Here is a 19,712-nt window from a genome sequence, read left to right as displayed (position 1 = left end):
CCAAGCTGGGGGGTGAGATGGTGTGTGCCGTGCCCATGGTATCCGTACCTACAGACTGCCTGGATGCACACCCCTTAGGCGGCAATGTAGGGGAGGGGGAGGGATAGCCCGGGTAACTGCAAAAGGAAAGACGGCCAGCTGGGGCTTACATAAGGTGTCATCCATCGCTGTCCACTGCAGTGTGAGCGGTGCACTGTGACCTGTTCGGATGGCGGGGCTTGTTTCGGCCGCAAAAGAGACCGCCCCACCTCCGCGTCCGCACCGAGACCTCAGCCTTACCCCGGCGCAACCGTACTCCGCAACCACACGTCCGACGTCGACGTCGTAGAGCCTCACCTCTCCTCCGGTCTTGCTCGCCGTCTCCGCCGACTCCCAGACCGGTCCGTGGCGCGAGAACCCTGTCTCGCCTCTCGTCAACCCTCGACGACGACGCCGACAACCACGATGACTTCATGACCGCTCGCTCTCTCACATCAAGTCCATCTCTCATCTCAACCTCACCTCATCCACATCATCAAACCAACACATCCGAACGATCAACCTCACGCAACCCACCATGGACTCGATCCCCCAGACCCTCTGGAACGCCAAAGTCCCCCTCCACATCACCCACCCCTCGCACCCAAACACCCCGCTGATAACCTCCCTCCCGCGGTTCTCCTACCTCGCCCTCCTCGTCCCCCGCTGCTCCGCCTTCTTCCGTGCCCAGGTCTCCGCCTTCCACCACGAAGAGCTCCTCCTCCGCAACCTGCCCCTCGGCCTGCTCGTCGACCTCTACCAGCCATCCCTCCCATGGCGCCTCACCGTCAGCGACGGCGATAGCTGGGACATTGGCGACACCTTCCTGAATTGCGTCAAAGAAGTGAGTTAGCCACCCGGCACATCACGTCACACGTGCCCCCCCTCCACCTCTTCCACCGTCTGTCTCTCTTCCCCAACCTCGCTTACTTTCCTCGCCACCTCTTGTCTCTCTCTCTCTCTCTCCTCCTCCCTTCCCAAACACCCAAATCCAGAAACTCATGTCTCAAACCAAAATGTCTTAACCCCCCCCCCGCACGCCCCCAAGCCCAGACCAGACCACCAAGCCTCGGCCCAACCAACTAACACACACAACCCCCGCAAGGCCGACTTCGTCCGCTACGGCAACGCAAAACGCATAATGTCCCTCTCAAAAGCAGACACCTCAACCCTCTGGAACGCAGTCCAAGACAACGACTACGCCTCCTTCCAAAAGATCAACGCAATCCTCCTCAACGCCCCAACGCCCCTCCGCCACATCCCCCTGCGCGTCTACATCCCCTCCTCCCCACCCGGGGGGCCGACCTCCTCCTCCTCCTCCGGCGGCGCCTCACCTCAACCAGCAGTAGCACAGCAAGCAGAACCAGCAGCAGCGGGCGTCTTCAAGGTCCTCCAGACCCTCGTCTCCCCCACAGTCCCCGGCGGCGTCCGCGGCAACACCCGCCAGACCCTCGGCCAGGCCCTCCGCGCCCACCTTCCGACGCTGTTCCCATCCAGCCGCGACCCCGTGCTCGCTAACGTCGTGCTGCACGGCAGCCCTGTGCCCTTCTCCGCGCCGCTTGAGGACCTTATGAGGGAGGCGGCGTACCCGGATGGATGGCTCTGTGTCACGGTCGTGTTGTGGTAAGGGCAGGGGAGAGACAGGAGGACCATCATTATCACGGCGTTAGGTATTCTGACTTTTCCGTTTGCATGGCGTATGGAAGGGGGATGGAAAGGGGCTATTCATCAGCTTGATCGCGTGTATTCACAAGCGTAGGCACAAAGTTCATTCTAGAATTCTAGACACGGAAGAAACAACTCACAGTAGACGTAAATCATCCTACACAACACAAGGCTTTTCAAAGAACTTCTTTTATATGTGTGTATATGTATATATATACCGCACTCAAAACATCTCACATACAACAGGCAGCAGCCCAGAGCCGCAAACTAAATCCAACTATTCCCGCCCGCGCGCAACGCTGACGACATATTCCACCCGAACCCACGTTAAACCGCCGTCGTCTGTCTGGTCTCAGACCTCAACACACAGCTCATTCCCTCTGCCTTCTCTGCCCCCCATACACACTCTCGTCTTGGCCCCGCCACATTTACATCCACCACCGGCCCCTTTCAACTGCAAGATAAACAACAGCAACAAACAGCAACTGGCAACGACTACTAAAAAGAAAGATGACGAAAATAAAAAGAGGAAAAAAGGAGGCTCTGCCGCCTCATTGGTATCTCCTCCGCTACACCCCAGAATATGAGATATGAGTTTGATGGTATGATGATGATAAATGATATGATGAGTTTCCCCCGCCCGGATGAAGCCAAACAATAAACCTAGCAACAGGTGTCATCAAAGTCGATCCAACGCGGATCGACATGTGATTTGAGAGAGCGCGAGAGAAACAGAGAAACATGAAGACAGATAAACACGCGCGTAGCCCAGTTTCTCCCGAGATGCAGTGCATGATGCGGCTAGTTACCAGAAAAAAAGTGCAAAATTTTCGAAACAGATGGTTGCCCGTTGTTTCCTGTGTCGAAAAGAGGAGACTCGAGGATTTGCTGGTCTTGACGACAAACGGGGGAAGGGCAAAAACGGCAAAACAGTTTGCGAAAATGAAAGATAAATCCAGAATAGAAAAAGGAGGGGCGCGAACCCGACTCGTGAGCCGTCTTTATGCATCCTTCGTCCTCCGGTCCCGTCCGTCCCCCTTTTCCTTTTCCAAACCGGGAGCCCGCAGATCTCCAAGCGTGTGGTGCCGTCTAGTAACGACGATGCAGAGCTTTTGCCGTCCCTCAAAACCCCCCAGTTCCCCTCCCCAATGCTATCCAGTCCCCCTGTTTGTCCGTTGGCCCCTCCCCTTTTTCTTTTTTGTTACTGGTGTGATATCCTGAGATGTGGTCACTGTTGTATGTATCCCATGGTGGGCTGGGCGACGATTTTCGCATGACCGTGTACGGGCGAAGGTCGGACCCTCGAGTTCGCCGCCTTCGAGGCAGGAGGCTCCAGCAGGGCTCTGCTTCGTCGTCTCGTAACGATCCCGGGCGGTAAAGTAGGTTCGAGAAATGAATCGAATTCGCAAAACGCCGGTTCCATGGATGATGATGATGATGGGTATAAGTAGTGGGTTGATCGGAAGCGACTTCAGCCCGTTTCATCAGTTTTTATCTGGCACCTCCCAGTTCAAGTCCCCTATTCATTTTCCACAGTCTCGCAAGGCCACGCGCTGGGGAACGAGATCCATATGGACCCCACTCATGTCGTCTTCGTGTCTATCGGATTACATTGGCGCCGATTGTGGCTGGTAGCCGTGGTTCGATGCGCGACTGTCCAGAACACGGTATGCCTGATTGGGGGAGTTATGCACGCTGCGGCTGGGTCCCACGGCATATGCCATGGACATTGGGCCCTGGTGGTTCGTCTCCGGGTGGCTTGTTGGTGGCGGGACGGACGGGCCCGTCATGCTGGCCGCGCTTGAGAAGCTGGTGGTCATTCTCGGGTCCTCCACGTCGTGGCGGAAGAGGTCCCTCTCAATGCTCTCAAGGATGTTCTTGTCCGTCAACAACGTGCTGTTCACGTGAGCATGCATACCCAACATCTTCGTCGTTCGCTTGAACAAAGCTTGCAGGTGCCCGCGGTTGATGTATTTGCCAAGAATAGGATCCCGGTAGGCCGCAGCCAGGACCAAGAGGTTTCCCCATTGTCTGTGAGATTGGTTAGTTCCGTTCAACTAGCAGCTAGTAGCTCAACTTACGCATGGGCGGTGCCAAAGATATTGGTTACGTGAAGCCGGTCATGATCCACGTTGTGGAAAGCTTCGGTACTCTTGATGAGAGCATTGATGCCTTGCTCGGCAAAGTTGATGACATCGTCGTTGACGTCCTTGTAGTTGTCGATGCCGCCTTGTCCGATGTACGCAGCGGCGTCGCCCTGAGTGAAAACGCCCAAGCCGCTGGTAGTATCAGAGTTTGGTGTTGCTCCGTCAGTTCGCTGCTGCATCTTCCACGAGAGATCAAGCACCAGCTTGATGAATGGCTGGAAGATGACGACCTGAGCTCCCCAGTACTTGGCGTGTAGTCTGGCCTCCATCAGTGTACCTGCCGGGGGTTGGTCTTCGGTAAACCTGAGGCCCTCCTGGATCCATCCCATGGCTCGCAGCTCGCTCAATATTTCCAATGCAGAGTGCATCTTGTCCATGGCCGTGTCGATTCCCTCAAAGAGTAGTTTGTGCAGCGCGTTGAGTCGCTTTCGTAGGTACAATTGTGCCATGTAGTTCGACAAAACCGCTTCCGGGAACTCGATGTCACTGAACTGATGCATCAAGGGCCAGGGCACAGCGTATTCGAAGCGAGTTAGATTTGACGGGTAGACCGGCATTTCGGCAATGATATCACTGGCAAACACAGTCAGTCCCATGAGATGCAAACTGGCAGACTGCGCCGTCTTTTCTTGACATACCTTTGCAGCTGGAGACAAGTCCAAAAGTTAATGACAATCATGTTTTCACGCCTGGTCAATGGCGGGTGTCCAAGGGGGTTTTCCGCGGCCAGCCTCAAGCGCTCCTGATCACTAAACCATTCGTTAGTTGAGGAATCCTCGTTTACAGTCTGTCTACTACATACCGACGCATGATGGTGTGCAGAGCAACGTCGGCATCAATATAGAACCGGTAACTCTCCAATGTCCTTCCGAGTTGTCCGTAGTAGAGACCAGCCAATAGGAAAGTCTGGCAGTGCTTCAGTGTGTAGCCGGAGCGGTGCTGACCCAGAATATCGCTTGCAACAGCAAAATACTCGAGACCCGGAATAACATCGTAATTTCGCTTGAAAGACTGGTTCATAGGCTTTGCGCCATTGCCTTGCACGGACGGCCGCCGGCTCGGGAGCCCGTTGTTTTGCTCCTTTGGCGACGGCAAGCCCGAAGACTGGGAGTGAATAGAATGCGCCGGAGGCGAGCCATGACCGCCAGGTCCAGGGGAAGACGGATGACCATTCCTGTTCATCGGGGAGTTGTGTGAATTACTAGCCGGATCTGGGATGGGATCCGGGATCTTGTCAGTCCACTGAGCGACCTTTCCGAGTGCCAGGACGACCAAGACCATAGCAGCGTCGATAGTCCTGTGAGGCCTGCCCAGCTTCCGAGGTTGCTGAACTGGTTCAGGCTCTTCGCCACTGGGGGAGCGTTTTCGCTTGTTGGTCGGTTCATGTGTCACCGCGAACTTTGCGGTTCCCGGGTGTGGTGGCTTCCCTCTCTTTTCGCCCTGGGCCACATTCTCCAAGAATCGTCTGACGATGGGCCTAAGGTCGCTTGGCATGATGACCGGGTGCATGGATAGGATCTTCTCCTCAAAGGATTTTACATAACCCCAAACCTTGGCCTCAGTGTAGTCAGGGTGACCCTCTGGTGTGAGCGTGCTGCTAGTGTACGTCAAGTTTGGCGGGCTGAGACTGCCGACCTGACCCCAAGCCTCGCCTGGAGAAGGCGCGGCAACTGCTTCTCCCAAGTAATCGTCGGCAGTGTCGGTGTACGCATCGTGCTCGGATCTGGGGTTTGCGCTGCTCGATCCAAAAATGTTACCGTTGCCCTCGCCGCGCCCGAAAAGGCGGAGTAAACCGCGCTTCTCTTCCCGAACCCAAGGATATTCCTCAATGAACTTGACGCCATTTTCTTTCAGAGCCTTGCGGGTCATTTCCTTAATCATGGGCCACTGTAGCAAATGTCCTTTCGTTGTGGTATGGTTCATGGGAATCGACGGTGCTTCAGGTGCCACAGCCGGGCCCGGAGGCAACTCGTCCTCAGGCTCGTCGGCTTCCATGCGGTCTTCTTGCTCGTGGTACGCGATGTCCGTATCTCCCACAGCCATGGGCATGGCTTCGTCATGGTTAAGCTCCTGTCCCGATTGCTGGTGGCTTCGGGGCGATAGGTGTTTTCTCGGGGGAGACGGTGTTGTCGCCGAGGCATCGGCTTCAAGCTTGACCTGCTTGTACTGGGGCGCATGCTCCAGGCGTGCAATTCTTTGCTCGAACGAATCAAACAGCGTTTCGATCTTTTTCTCGAGAGAGCCCTTCATATCTACGATTGCCTCCAGAATGTCGGTCTGCGACTTGTCGATCCTGCGGTGATGATTAGCAACGAACAGTAACATGCGCACACCAGATACTAACGCTTTTGGCACGGGATCACGGTATTTGCATTCAACTCCCTTTTCTCTACAACTCTTGCAGGGCTTGGTTTCGTCGCATTTCGCCTTCAACTGCCTACAGCTGTCGCAAGCCTGGGTTGGTTGTTAGCGCAAACTGACCTGACAGAAAAGAGGCCTGTGGCATCGTCGTACCTGAGACGCGCGTGTGGCCTTCCGCTTCTGTGTGGAGGCATATGATGAAATATAGAGGCTCTCGGGAGCGGGCTGTTGAGGAGGATACTGAGGCTGCTCGTAATGCTGAGGAGGCTGTGGAGGAATCGGAGGAGGGTAGCTGCTCCTGTAGCTCCCCGGCGTGGGGGGCTGCATCTGCGGCGGCGCGTTATCGTAGCTCATGTGCGGTGGTCGTCGTGGATCGTCGTTGTATGGAGGAACCGGGGGCGGGGCAGAGTGAGGCGGCGGATGAGGGCCCGGCGGCGGCAGGCCTTCGGACGGTGCGCCTCCTGTCGAATGTGGCCGTCGAGGGTGGGAGAGGTTCTCGTCGTGGGGTTCTCTCTTCACGCCACCTGGGTCTCGCGGAGGGAAAGGATTGTAGGACGGATGCGCAGGTGAGGGCGAGGCCGGGTGTCGATAGTGTTCCTGCATCGGCGTGTACGGAGGCTCTTGCTCATGGTGTCGTCGCTCGTCGGGATGTTGCTGGGCCGGGTGAGGAGGGTGATGAGGCTCGGCTGAGCGAGGAGGATATGGCGGTGGCTGCTGCTGTTGATGGTATGGCGGGACAGGAGGCGGCGGTGCCGAGTGATGAGGCGGGTGAGTCTGGTGAGGCGTCGGAGGTAGCGAAGGCGGATGCAGAGGAGGTAGATGATTGTGCGGTGCGCCAGTCGGTGACCACGGGTGGTTGGCGGTCGAGAGACGGGGGCGCTTGTTGTCAGGCTGCCCCGGATCCATGCTTGATATATATGTACATACGTACAATGCTTTATGAAAAAACAAGAGACGAAGCGAAAAAAGGGTCAAGCCAGGTCCAAGGAGGAGAAGGTGGCGGCCATGGAAAAGCTTTGGGCAACGAAGGGTAAGGTGCGAGGCCGGACACGACTGGTAAGGACTATGGAATCCGTACAGTCAACAGTCCACAGTTCGAATGCTATGCTATGCTTGGTTGTGGGTGACGGCGCTACGCAACGCGACGGGAGCAGCGGCCGGGGATGGAGAGGAGAAGGAGGAGGAGTGAAGGGACAAGCAAGCGAAGAGAGACCAAGCAAGCAAGCAAGCAATCAATCAAGCAGGCAGCCTGTGAGAAGCCGGAGGACGGGGAGCGGAGGTCTGGGAACAGCAATTGGACCTTCAGTGTTTAGATGAAAGCATGGGGCGGTGGTCCCTATGGCGTGGCTGCAACGTATGTATCGGTAGGTAGGTACGGGATACGTCGAAGAAGGGCAAGTCGGTGTGAATGTCGGACAGGACGGTGTGTCGGGATGTGTGTCGTTGGGTTGGGCAGAGGTAGAGAGGTAGAGGAGGTATCCGTGTCTGTATCCAGTATCCGGTATCCGTACAGACAAGTATGCGTATGTGCGCGTGTGCGTGTGCGTGTGCGTACCGCAGTATGCTATGCGTAGGTATATTGGCGTAGAGGTGACGGGACTCGAAGGAGGCAAAGACGGAACGGCCAGGCGGAGTCGAGGCGACAGACGGCGACGGCGGCGCGCGCGATGGGCGAGCTTGCTTTCGAGGCTGGTGCTGCTGGTTTGAGAGGTGTTCCCGGCTATGTGGTTCTTGAAACTTGCGAGATGGGATTTTCCACTCTGCGAATGCGCCCGGATGCCCAAAGGGTTTGGCACGGCGGAAGGGGGTAGGATCAGCGCGTTGGGCAGAGATGGAGCTTCCCTATTTTTTGCTCTCTGGTGTCTCTCTTGGTCTTTTGGTGTTGACCTTGACTTTTTTGACGTGACGGGGGTGAGGTGGGAGCAAGGTGGGGAGGCCTTGGAATTGGAGGAAAAGGTCGAGAAACGTCAAGACCAAACGGCAGAGGGTGGTGATGTCCAGGTCGCCATATACCTTGCCGCACAGAGCAAGAGCGAGCGGTACAACGTCCCTGATGGAGGTGTCGGGATAAGGTACTAAGGCAAGAACTAAGGCAAGGTGGGATAGGTATGGGTACAGGTCTGGGAGAACTGGGTATGATGTGGGAAGCGCATGGGTGTGGTGGTCAGGGTATGGATATGGTACGCAGCATGTACAGTACGCCGCAGAGTACGTGCAGATGGTGGTGGCAGAACGGGCACTTGAAGGCGGTCTGACTCTTGGTTTGAACCTCTCTCGAAGGAGCCTCGAATGTCTACCAGGGATCCCAAAGTAGAGTACTCTTGAACGGTACCTGGGACCTACGCAGTATGTCTGTCCACGGGCGAGACAGCAGACAGCCAGGTTCAAGAGACAGAGCTGCTGGGGAGACTCAGAGGAATCGACGACCCAAGCGAACGGAGAGAGGCGGCGCCGCAGAATCAGACGCAGACACACTGACAGAGCAGAAGCGCGCCCCAGAGACTCGACAGAAAGAAGAGACAGAGGTGTTTCTACCCTAGGAATCCAATCGACCCTGCCAAGTCAAAAAGTCTCAGAAAGCTAGCAGGGCCAGGGGTCTCATGGAAACAGACAAGGATACGGCTGCTCTGCTCTGCGCGGCGCGGCGTGGTGGTAATGGTGGTGGGAATAGACGAGGAAGAAGAAAAAAAAAAAATGCACAGGCGATAATTGGGATTGTGACTAGGACGAGGATCTTCGTGGCCGAACGAGGGGGGGGGAGGGAGTGGTCGTCGAGTTTTGCGCTGAAAAAAAGGGGGGGCGTGTTGCTAAAACAAGTAGTACGTAGCGTCGCCTCCCCGTTTCTCTCACCACGCGCCGTCCTGGCTGGACACGCACAAAAATGGCCAGCAGCAAGTGAAGTGGCTTGCGAGGTTGGACCGTGTGTCTGTCTTGTCTTGCGTGTGTTGCTGCCGCCGCCGCCTCTCTGTCTGCTTGCCGTACCGTGGCCCGGCAAGCAGAGACTCCACCCCATGTACAAGCGCATGTAGAGAGCAAGGCACGGTACCTTGAGAGTCTGTGTACGTACAAGGGACGAGACCGCCAGTACGGTACGGCTCGGCTTCTCTGATATCGAGTGCCGTATTCCAGATAGAAGATGATGAGAGATGAGCATCTCCAGCATCCATGTGTTGAGCGACGGATGCCCACTCAACTCACGACCGCCGCAGGCAACACCGCGCAGCGCCGACGTATCCAACAGATTGACGCAAGTCAAGGATGGGCGGTGACGGGCAAACATACCGACTCAGGCATCCCCCCTCTCGCAACACCGCTCTCGCGGCTGATGGCTGATCTCTGATTAATGCGCTTCTGCCACCACTGCCGGTGCCAGCACCAGCTCTCGTCGGCTTCTCGAGGCGGTGCCTGCTGCTGCTTCTGCTGCCAGCAGGACGGGACGCGCCGCCCGGAGCAGCAGTCGGAGAGGGGGAGAACCATGGATGGGCGAACCTGATGGGCGGGAGTCTGGGTCATGCTCCGTGCCAGACAACTGGGGATGGCGGTCACGGGATTCGAGAAGGAAATTTGCTTTCAAGCAAGCCCGAGCAAAGGAATGGACGAGGTTCCGCTTTTCTGGGGCTCTTTTCCCCTCTCTTGTCTTGCCTTCAGTAATTACGTCGTGTCTGTGGCCTTTGCTCTTCCTTAGCACGAGTGCTGTACGGTACTCGTACTGCCAAGCCCAGTGGGAAAGAACATTGCTTGCCCGTTGCGGTGAGGAGCGCGATACGTAGGAACCCGGCTAGGTTGGGAAACAGTCTGAAGTAGGTTTCTCTCGTTTGGACACCCGCGCGGTGCGATGCGATGCGATGCAGTGGGCGGAAAGCAAACGAGCGGAGCATACTTGAACAAGTATGCACCCTTGTACGGTTTGCGTCCTCGACTCAGTGCCCGGCTGACCGCCGCTGCGGCCAGAGAATCTCCGTCCGCCGAACACTTAACATACGGGTTGCGGCGCTTCGGTGGTGCCTGGCCTGCAACCGCGCCGTGAGGAGCGGACGGCACGAGAGACAAGCCCAGGCGTTATCTCTCCTCAACCTTTCGGTCGTGGTTGGCTATACACGCCGCGTAGAGGGACTCCATCCTCATGAGCCCAATGGCGCGAGGAGCAGGAAACTGCACAGTGACTAATGCTAGGGTTGAGCTAGTTTGATGATTAAAGCTCGACAGCCATGATAAACATGGAAAACACCTAGAATGCTTGGACGAAAAGGCCCGTTCGGAATGATTGCGTGACGGAACGCGCCGGGATAAGTGTCATGGACCGGAGCTGTACTCCGTTGCTTTGGGGTTGCGTGCATTATGGCTATCGACTCAGGCGGGCGCAGACTCGGTCACTGTGCTGTCGGATGGAGGTCTGCGACTCGGCAAGGCAGAGGCAAAGCCAAGACAAGCTCTGCATGGAAAACGGAAACTCGGTAAAGGGCTGGAATGCTGTTGTTGGCCTTCCGTATCCATACTTGAGCAGCAGCGATTCAGCAGGTGATGGGCAAACTGAAGGAAGCAGATGCGCGCCGCTCCAATGGACCGGTACCTGGGAAGTATTGCTGGAAGGACTCGGCGCTTCGAGGACTTCGCTGAATGACTGGGGTCCCTCAGACGGTCTGAGGGATTGACTGCGGTCTGGGAGACGGCGATGTGGGATGAGATGGGATGGGAGGGGTAGGGGAGGGGTGCGAGCTGCACGAGGGGCAAAAGGGGCGTGCGACCAGAAAGATGACAGCAGCCTCGTTTGAAGAGATGGTGCTGGATGGTGGCTTGAGTTGGAGGGTAGCCACGGGTTTGCTGAAGTTGATGGAGGTGAGCGAACGAGAGCTGCCTGCTAACGCCGCGTGCAAGAAGCAAGGGAGCAAGGAGGTTTTGCTGTCCGTCAATCGTGGTTAGTTGCCGAAGTGGTGGTGAGGGGCACCGCATCCGAGACGGAAGATAGAGAGCAAAGTTGGGGCAAGAGGAAGGTGGTGGTGACAGCAAAGTGCCCACCCGTATCTCGAGTCTCAATTGTCGAGTTAACGGGAAGTGAGTGCCAAACGGAGGCTGGCCCAACCCAAGAGACGTCAAGGTTGGGGAAGAAATGTCCAAGCGGGCGGCTTATTCTGGTCTTTGGTGTATCAAAATGAGGCTTTTACTTTCCCAAGCTTCTCTGTCACTCCAACATGGGTGATCTCCTTCTAGGGCGGCTTGTTTACCCATGGTCTGCTGACCCGGCTGTTTGAGTCTGAGTCTGAGTCTTGCTCGTTATGGTCTCGTCGGCAGCTCCAAGCCTCTTCTAGTAACGACTTGTGAGGCGGGGGAGCTTTTGGAGCTCTGCCATTCCGGGTCGCAGCGGAGAGACCGCCTCTGTTGGTCGGTCGGTCAGTCACCTGGACTGCTGCCGTCCCTCAATCTGACTGGACGTGTGGGTGCGCGTCAGAAGTACTCAATGTAGCGTGGCCGGCGGCAGCGCAGCAGATGAGGCGGGAGAAATACGCGAGGTACTCGGCGAGTACCGCCAACGCCAGCCCCTCTCATTTTGATGTGCGCAAAGATAGTCGACGTTGATCCCGCGTATCCAGTACTTGCCGACAGACGTTAGCGCTGCGCTACTCGTACGCCTTTGGCAAGCTTCTGTGTCGTACATGATACCTTGACCGCCAACTGAACATCTCTTCTGGCCGGAAAACATGCTCTCTCGAGTCTGGCACCGGACGTCTTCCTGCCTCTCTCCAACCGACCCAGGCCAGGAAATCTTGGGATGGCCGCCGTCAGTCACTCGGCGCAAAGGATTTCATCACGGTGGGCCCTCGCGAGTGGATTTTGCCCAGGACGGTTTGAAAATTTCCTTTCTTTCCCCCGTCACCCTCCTCACACCTTTGCGATTGGTCGCCATCAGCTTTCAGAAAGTAGGAGGGTTGTCTCGGAGTCTCGAGCGGTGGCCGCAAGTCAATACTGTCCTAGACCAAAGCATGCCACTGCTGTGCTCCCCGTGGCATCGAGTCCTTCACCGTCGATCCGAAAGATGCAAGATCCAGGGAATTGGTGCGCCGCAACGCGCAGCCGTCATTCAGCCCTCAGCCCGGATAGCAGATCCAACTGCATACCTAGAAGCCAGCCATACCCGTCCCCGATTCGGAGTTGGGAGCGCCGGCGTCCTCACGGCACGTGGGATTGAAATTGATACGGCCGTTTGCTGCAGCAGTACCTTGCTGTAGCACCGCCTGTACTGCACATATGAACGAATAGTCGTGCTACTGAAAGTCTGTTCGTCTCTGAAAATCGCGTCTGATTTGGTGTCATTGAAAACAAGGTTTCGTGGGGCGACGTTGGCTGAGCGTTGTGGTGCTGCCATGTCGCCCATCTCAGGTACCACGCCTCATCTCCGGTCACTGCGTAACACGTGCGACAGCGAATTGAACCCTCGTCAGTGCTTGAATAGTGCGTCACTTCGACATATCCTGCCCCAAGCTCAAACGCGCCGTGACAAACATACTACCAGCGCAAGTCGTCCCAGCTGTACGCAAGTCATACCAGAGCCCAGAGGTTGGGAGAATTGATAGCTCATCGGACCCTTTTCTGCAAGAGAAGGATAACGCGAGATACCTGTGCGCGACAGATGCGAGTGCCGATGGGTGATACGGCAGACGGCCCGCAATGGTCATCCAATCGATGCTGGCTCGTGTGCAACCCGGCCAGTTCTCAATGTACCGACACGTATCACCTGTTAGTCAGAAGCTCGTCACTTGAGCAGGGGAGGTGAGGAGAAACCCAAGGTCTCAAACCCTTCGGCGCTGCCCTGAACTACGAAAACGGGTCAAAGGCTGCCGAGTCCGCCCGAGCGCAACTAGGAGGGGTTGTGCCGACGGAGATCCTTGCTCTTGCCCAGTCGTTGGAGTTTGTAGAGGTCAACGTGACCGCGCAATACCGCCTCCGAGCACGCACCTGCAGCTGTGATGGCTTGCTGACAAGGCTGTAGGTTGAGGTTTGTGCTGACCGATCGCATCACGGGATGGAATGGCATGCAAGCAGAGCGTCTATCCGGCAAACTCGGACAACATGCTGAACGTCATATTGGCCATACAATGACACGCCTTGATGTTCATCGGCGTCAACCTTTTCGTTGGTCAAAGCACCATTTATCGTCATTTCCATGCCAGTCATACGCCTCAGATTCGGGCCACAACGTCCTTCGCAAGCTGCTTCCCTGAAGAAACAATCCGCATCTCCAGGGGCATGTTGGAGGTCGTGTAGACAAGCGTGGCAATCAAGCAATCATGGTGAATGTCTGACCGCGGCTTCTAAGCAATTGCGACTCTTTTCCGGGATTGGTGCTCATAAGGACAATGGGCGGTAGTTGGATACTCGGTGAGTAGACTGCGAAGAAGTGTGCGAGGAAGCCTGCGATTGGAGGCCTTTTGGCCTTCGCGTGGCAACGGTCACCCTGTAGCCGGTAATAGCACTTTGTTGCCCGAAATAGACTTCAGGTCATTCCTGTGTCCGCAGTGGGAATGATTTCCGCAGGCTTGTTAATCTCTTGCAGGATCAACTGGTGATGCTTCGTGTGCAGTTCAGCTGCGGCATTTGAATGCTCGTCAGTGATGTTGTGCGTCGCATCTGAAAAGAGACCCCGCGGTTGAGCGGGTAAAACGCCGGAGCTCGTTCCGCCTGCGAGGCCCAGAATGTCTGAGGGTCCATGGAGCTGTCCGAAACTCGGCTCAGGCCAAGCATCGCAACAGTAACTGGGCAGAATCCCAGAATTCCCTTAGTTTTCCACTCAGGAAGGACTTCGCGTGACATCTGTGCGCATTCCGCGCGCCGACAAACAGGACGGTTTGGCCTATGTGGTGTATGTTTGCGAGCCAGTATCGGGAGTCGTACACCGACTTCAGAATTCACGACTCTTGCAAGTTTTTGCGTCATGAGGGGCCGAATGGCGTCCCACCCCGCTCCTCTCAATCGTCCATCACGACGTGTGCTAGTCGGCGCACTTCGCTTTGCTATTGGCCTTGAGTCAATAGTCACCGCCTTTTGCTGTTCGTTACGGTGAAGTAAATTTCGTCGAATTCCGCGGGAAGAGGGTTCATCAGTGAGGTTGCTTTGTTGCAGGCCGGACTTCAACAACCTGTGTCTCAACCTTGATGTTAATCGTCAAATGACACCCGCTGGACATGCTTCCCCGCCTTGTCAACAGTACTGGACTCGTGTCCGCCTTCCAAGTGAACCGCGGCCTCCGAGGTGACACAAACCAGAGGGAACTCACCCTCGAGAAAACCCTCCCGGTGTTGATCGCCGGCTAGAGTTCTGGGGCGCAGCGTAGCCAACTCTACGTCGGCCAACATACCTATCGGCAATCCTGAACTCAGCTTTGGAATATCCGTCTCAATCACGGTGGCCTTCGTATCCTTCAGCCTTAACCGCCCCAGGCAGGCGCTGTAGAACGCCCTGCTGTGATATTCCCAAGTGATGAAGAAGTCTGTCAGTGCCGCAATGGCGTGACTTTGACTTGAAGGCTGCATGTACTGGGCTATTCCCTGCAACAGGAGCCCGTCAAATATTCCCAGCCCGTGTATTCAGCTGCAGGGCGACGTGTAGCCTAGCGAAGCATCAACTTGATAAGCCGCTGATCAGGTATGAGATTTGTGCCAAAGGCCCATAGGGTTGAAGGCATAGGCATCCGAGCGCTCAACGACAGCAACGTCACGGGACCGAAAATCGATGCCCTCCACCCTTAGTGGACATGGCATGCTCGGGCCAGCGCCGTGACAAGTGCAACCTCTGGCACCCGTCGACGGTGGCATAGACTTCCGCGACGGTGCCCTTGTCGGGGCAGCATGTCGGCGTGCTCGGGAAGGTTAGAATTCGCTCCTCTTGTTCGTCTCGTGTCGAGCGCAGGGAAACTGCATTCCAAAGTGTCACGCCAGCTTCCGGGCGGGACTATAGTCCATATCCGCGACGAAATTAAGTGCCTTCCGTCGAACGCGGAGTGCGGGGAACAAATCTAGTCCTGAGATCGACAGGGTTCGGCTTCAATAGTTGCATTGACGACCGAAGTTTGTCCATCGCAGTGACTGGCGGCGTGCCTGTTGTCCCGAAACAAGCCTGCCTCGTGCGCAACCATCTCTGCCACCTCACGCAGGCAAATGAGCCCGCGGGATTGTTGCAGTGAGGTGAGAGATGCCGGAAATCTACCCTCAGGCCTTGGTCACTGGTGGACAGTGCTGAAGATTCCGATCAGGACCCAAAGATGCGACCTCTGAATACTGAGGGCGCCTGGCTCAGCTCCCCTGCTTGTGATTGATCATTTTTGCTCCAGAAGAAGCAACCCGAGGAGGAGATGGAGATCCGGAAATTGGCGCAGCACTGACTGGGGACGAAGGTTTACCAGGGCCGCCGGGGTCTCTGGGAGGACTGGGCAGCGATACTGTCAAGTACAGAGTTCAACGCTGGCCTGACGCCGCAGATAAGCCCAATCCTAGCCGATCACTAGGTGGTGTTTGTCGTCAACCGCGGTTTTGTGAGAGAAGACGGATTATTGTTCCATGGGATGCGACCGTTACGCCCCTGGCAAATCGAAATGACATCTGAACAATGGCGATGGATTGACAACCGTGCCGATTACGGCTTAGGTTGCAATGGCCGGAGTGACTAGCAGAGGCTTGTTAAGTGCCGTTAAGTCGCAATGCTATCATAAAAGTCCCAGTAAGTTTCGTCAGTTCCTGCAACTTCATTTTGAGGCCCGCAGCATGGCCGTCGATCTATCGCAGGACCTCGCAGGACCTCGTAAGGATCTTCTCGCCCGATTTGAGCCGCAAGAACCTGAGTTATTTGTGCTGGGTTCTGCGCATCACTTGAAGATCCGGCACCAGAGTACCCAAGATGTGTTTCTGACAGGCTACATGGCCCTTCTGGGGATGTTCAGAGTCGCGTCCAATGACAAGTAAAGGCTGGTTCCGATGCCACGGTGCCAGACCGTCCAGAGTAAAGTGCAGGCCCGCATATCATACCACGCCGCTGTCAGTTCTCAGAATCTATGAGTTGAGTGCAGAGGTTCTGTTCTGGAACCTTGAGACAGCGGCCTTTGAAGAACTCCACAAACTCTGGATCCTCTGGTCAGTCAAGAATGTTCAGGGCTGTCCCGGCTTGCCTTGGAAGAATCGGGGGCTCGGTTGGCGGTGTGTGAGCTCGGTCATCATCCAAGCTTGATTCCTCTGCTGGGTCTCCGCATTTTGATCAGGCCATTACCGTCACACCGAGCCCTAAAGATTCACCTAGCTCGTCATGACCGGTCAAGACGGCAAATGATTTCCTAGATTGCCAGTAGCGTCTGGCGTACGCATCCAGGATGTGGTCGGGATTGCCAATGTACTTGTGCGGTACTGAGGCTTCGTCGTTGGAACTGGCTTTGCAACGTTGGTATTTTGGCAGCTGGCCTTGCGTCGATCATCCCGAGGTGCATTTGGGGTTTGCATGGCGTCTAAATCTCGGAGAGAGACCGCCACTCGCGGAAAGGTCACCACCGCAGCGGGAGCGGAGCGTCTCGTACCTGAGAATAGCACCTCGATATTTGGCTGGTCCTTGACGGTGTCCGCAATCAAATGAAAAAAAGCCTTCAGTCAGGAACCGTACGGTCCGTACCAAGCCGCGCAGCCACGTGGAGCTTGCACATCCCTTCGAAAAGTTTTTGCTCCGAGGCTAGAAAGCCGGCATCCGGACACCTCCGCAAGGAATTCCATGTTTCCATCACATTTCAGCTTCCGCTCATGCGGGCATCGGAGCGTCCAATGGAATGATTCGTTGAGCCTACGCAGTAGGTAGACGCGGAGAAAGGATGCTCGGATTCGGTGCCGAATTCTGTAGAAGGTTGGAACGCCGTTCGATCCCCAGAGGACTAGGGCCAAGTCGTCGCTAAGTAAAAAGATGAAACTGGCGGTCGTCATAATGAGATGGCTTCTAGAAGCCAGCCACTTTTAGTCTCCGTGGTGGGAAGTGGCTGCTCACAAGGATTGGCGAACTACCATCCAGTCGGTGTACCTGGGGCTGAATAATAATAAATTCCTGCGCTGGAAAATCGCCTGTTGTGCTGCTTCCATAGGCGTTTGGCTGCTACCATTCCACCCTCCAGCATCGCCGCGAGACCGACAGTGCGCCGCGATCTCATCCCTCTGTTGGCGATTTCATGGCACTTGGTGGTTATGATGAATGTAATGGCTCGTATTTGCGACCAGAGCCATGCAATTCGAGAGCACTTGGCTGTCACGATTCGTGATGCTTTTCTGACGGTAATTGCACACGACTGAAACCCGCTCGTCGCCCTAGGCGAAAGGTACCTGAAGTTGTCTTGGCATATCGCAGAATTTCCCGTTGAGCAGAAGAAATGGCTGGACTCGTAACGCGAGATGGCTTGAAGATTCGGCGACTCGCCGATAATCAGCTCGCTAGTTCGGCGACGAGCCATGACTCTGGGAAGCTACCGGCCTCCTCGCCAGGGAAGAAAGCCCCTTTCTCAGCAATTGCCGTGCTTCCAAATCTAGCCATGACTCCGCGAGGCGCAAGGCGCCGATATCGTGGGCAACAGTGAATGTACCGTTGCATTGTTAGTCACGTGATGAAAACGACACCGAAACTGTGTAACCGGCCCATGCAAATCGCGTGGCCCCCAAGGATGAATCAAACCTGAGAGCAGGCCTGATGCCTGAAATATCGCGAACGAGGGTGGACTATGCCCTCAACGGCCAAGGGGTTTTGTGAGCGCGAGGACTGTCGAGCGGTCAATGCGAGTTGCACATGGTTAGACAAACTTTCGTCGCAAGGTCGTCGAATGTTGATCTCGATGCCCAACTACGACGGCGTCCCCGACTTCTGTGTCGGGCGACGGCACAATGCCTTGTTCTGATAGTGAGCCCCTAGATTTTCTCCGCCATTGTTAGTGTCGCCGCCAAACACAAATTTTTGTCTTTTGGCGCACACCACCGGGCGCCGTATCGAGCAAAAGGGGCTTCGTTGCACCATCTGGCCGTACACTATGGCGCAAGCTCTGTTGAGAAGTGTAGTGCACGACGTCAAATATTGCAAGAGTGAGTTGCTCTTGTTCCCCCCCCCCCTGGCGCAGAACTTGGGGTCTGATGCATCGCCCAGCCCTTCTGAAGATTGAGCCAGGGGCTTTTCCGATAGAGCCAGATCTTGAGTCCTACGCTGAGTCGGCATGCCGTAGAATCTTTGTTCCGAATTGGAATCAACATTGCCATCATCACACAACTGTCGCGGTCAAATCCGGCATTGAATGGCGCTTGCAGGCGACAACGTCTGAATTTTTTTTTTGCCGGCTGCGAATGATTGTGAAGTACTCACAGGATCAGAGGCTTTCCTTCAGAAAGAACACTGTGACAAGGCGACTGGCTGGTTATACCGGCAGTGATAGAAACGAACGGGCCGTGTGCCGAATGAAACCCCTACCACGGCCGCCGGACTCCTATATCCACCTCCCGGGCCGGATAGCTGTAACCAAACAACTACCGGACGAAGAAAGAAACGCCCAGGCATAGCACTGCCAGGTCTCTAACGTTTGCCCTCACGATATCAACAGTTGGTCAACTTTGGTGCGACTATCGGCAGGCCATGTTTTGGAAACTGTGCAAAGCTAGGAGTCGACGAATGCGACAAACAGCGGGCTCGAGTGGCTGCGACTTGCATGGAGGCTCCAACTATACCACTTTCGACTTAAAGACGGCCAAGCCTCCATGGACCGTACTGGCAAGAGGCTTCACGAATGGATTGACGAGAAATCAGCGTCTCCGCTTATGTCGGAGGCGGACTTCGTCGCCGAAATGACATCTTCAGAAACGGAAGCGAACGTGCGATATGCAAACGAATTTGCCTGTCCAATGGTCTTGATAGTGAAAACCTGCTCGTCGGAAATAAGGTGCCACAGCTATGGTCGAATAGCTGATCCCTCGTGGTTCGGTTGGATTGCCTAATATAGATGTCAGCAGGTTGGTCACCATTGAAACCTGCCGGACTCGGGAAAGAACAGGTTCTCGAACTCTCCCGAAGTTCATAAGTGTGCACTAAGAAGCGCTCCAAAAAGCTGATAATGAATGTAATCGATGTTTATTTTTGTGCCAGCGCGTATATCCGATGTCACCTATCTCGACACATTACTTCTCGACGACACGATGTCATCTTTATCTGAGTGATATGTTCAACGCAAGAGAGTTGTCTCTATCCGTCCTTTTTCGCCTACTTACTCTGATGACTGGATGGAATTATTTGGGAACGGCTAGCGGCAGATCAATCCCTCCTTGGCTAATAGGTAGACGAGGTGGGGATGAGATGGTTGGAGTCGACTGCAAACAAGACCCCCGATCCGACTCGAGTCTCATGTCATTCGTGCGACAGGAACCTCTCAAGATGGTCTGCAGGGGATCTGAGGGGGCCTGGTTCCATCTGTTCATCATGCCGTTGTCTTTTTCAAATGCGGCGGTGAGGTGCTGATAAGCAACTTCACAAGGTTGA

General features: G+C 55.5%; 2 protein-coding genes across 2 annotated transcripts; one reads left to right on the top strand and one right to left on the bottom strand.

Annotated features, from left to right (window-relative positions):
- Positions 1-556: 556 nt before the first annotated feature.
- On the top strand, positions 557-1,645 carry ATG5 (Autophagy-related protein 5; the record flags this gene model as incomplete). Its single annotated transcript, XM_037328845.1, has 2 exons — positions 557-862; positions 1,124-1,645. 2 exons carry the CDS (start codon positions 557-559, stop codon positions 1,643-1,645), a joined length of 828 nt encoding a protein of 275 aa, XP_037172918.1.
- Positions 1,646-3,290: 1,645 nt separating this feature from the next.
- CGCA056_v013600 (putative transcriptional regulatory protein) lies at positions 3,291-7,097 on the bottom strand (the record flags this gene model as incomplete). Its single annotated transcript, XM_037328844.1, has 6 exons — positions 3,291-3,714; positions 3,765-4,403; positions 4,469-4,579; positions 4,633-6,123; positions 6,175-6,284; positions 6,345-7,097. The coding sequence occupies 6 exons, from the start codon at positions 7,095-7,097 to the stop codon at positions 3,291-3,293; spliced, it is 3,528 nt and encodes a 1,175-aa protein (XP_037172920.1).
- Between the last annotated feature and the right edge of the window lie 12,615 nt (positions 7,098-19,712).

This window comes from Colletotrichum aenigma (genome assembly GCF_013390185.1).
Source record: "Colletotrichum aenigma strain Cg56 chromosome Unknown KSG_Cg56_contig09, whole genome shotgun sequence".
Classification (NCBI taxonomy): domain Eukaryota; kingdom Fungi; phylum Ascomycota; class Sordariomycetes; order Glomerellales; family Glomerellaceae; genus Colletotrichum; species Colletotrichum aenigma.
The sequence above is the reverse complement of the archived record's forward strand: the minus strand, read 5'-3'. Positions and strand labels throughout refer to the sequence as shown.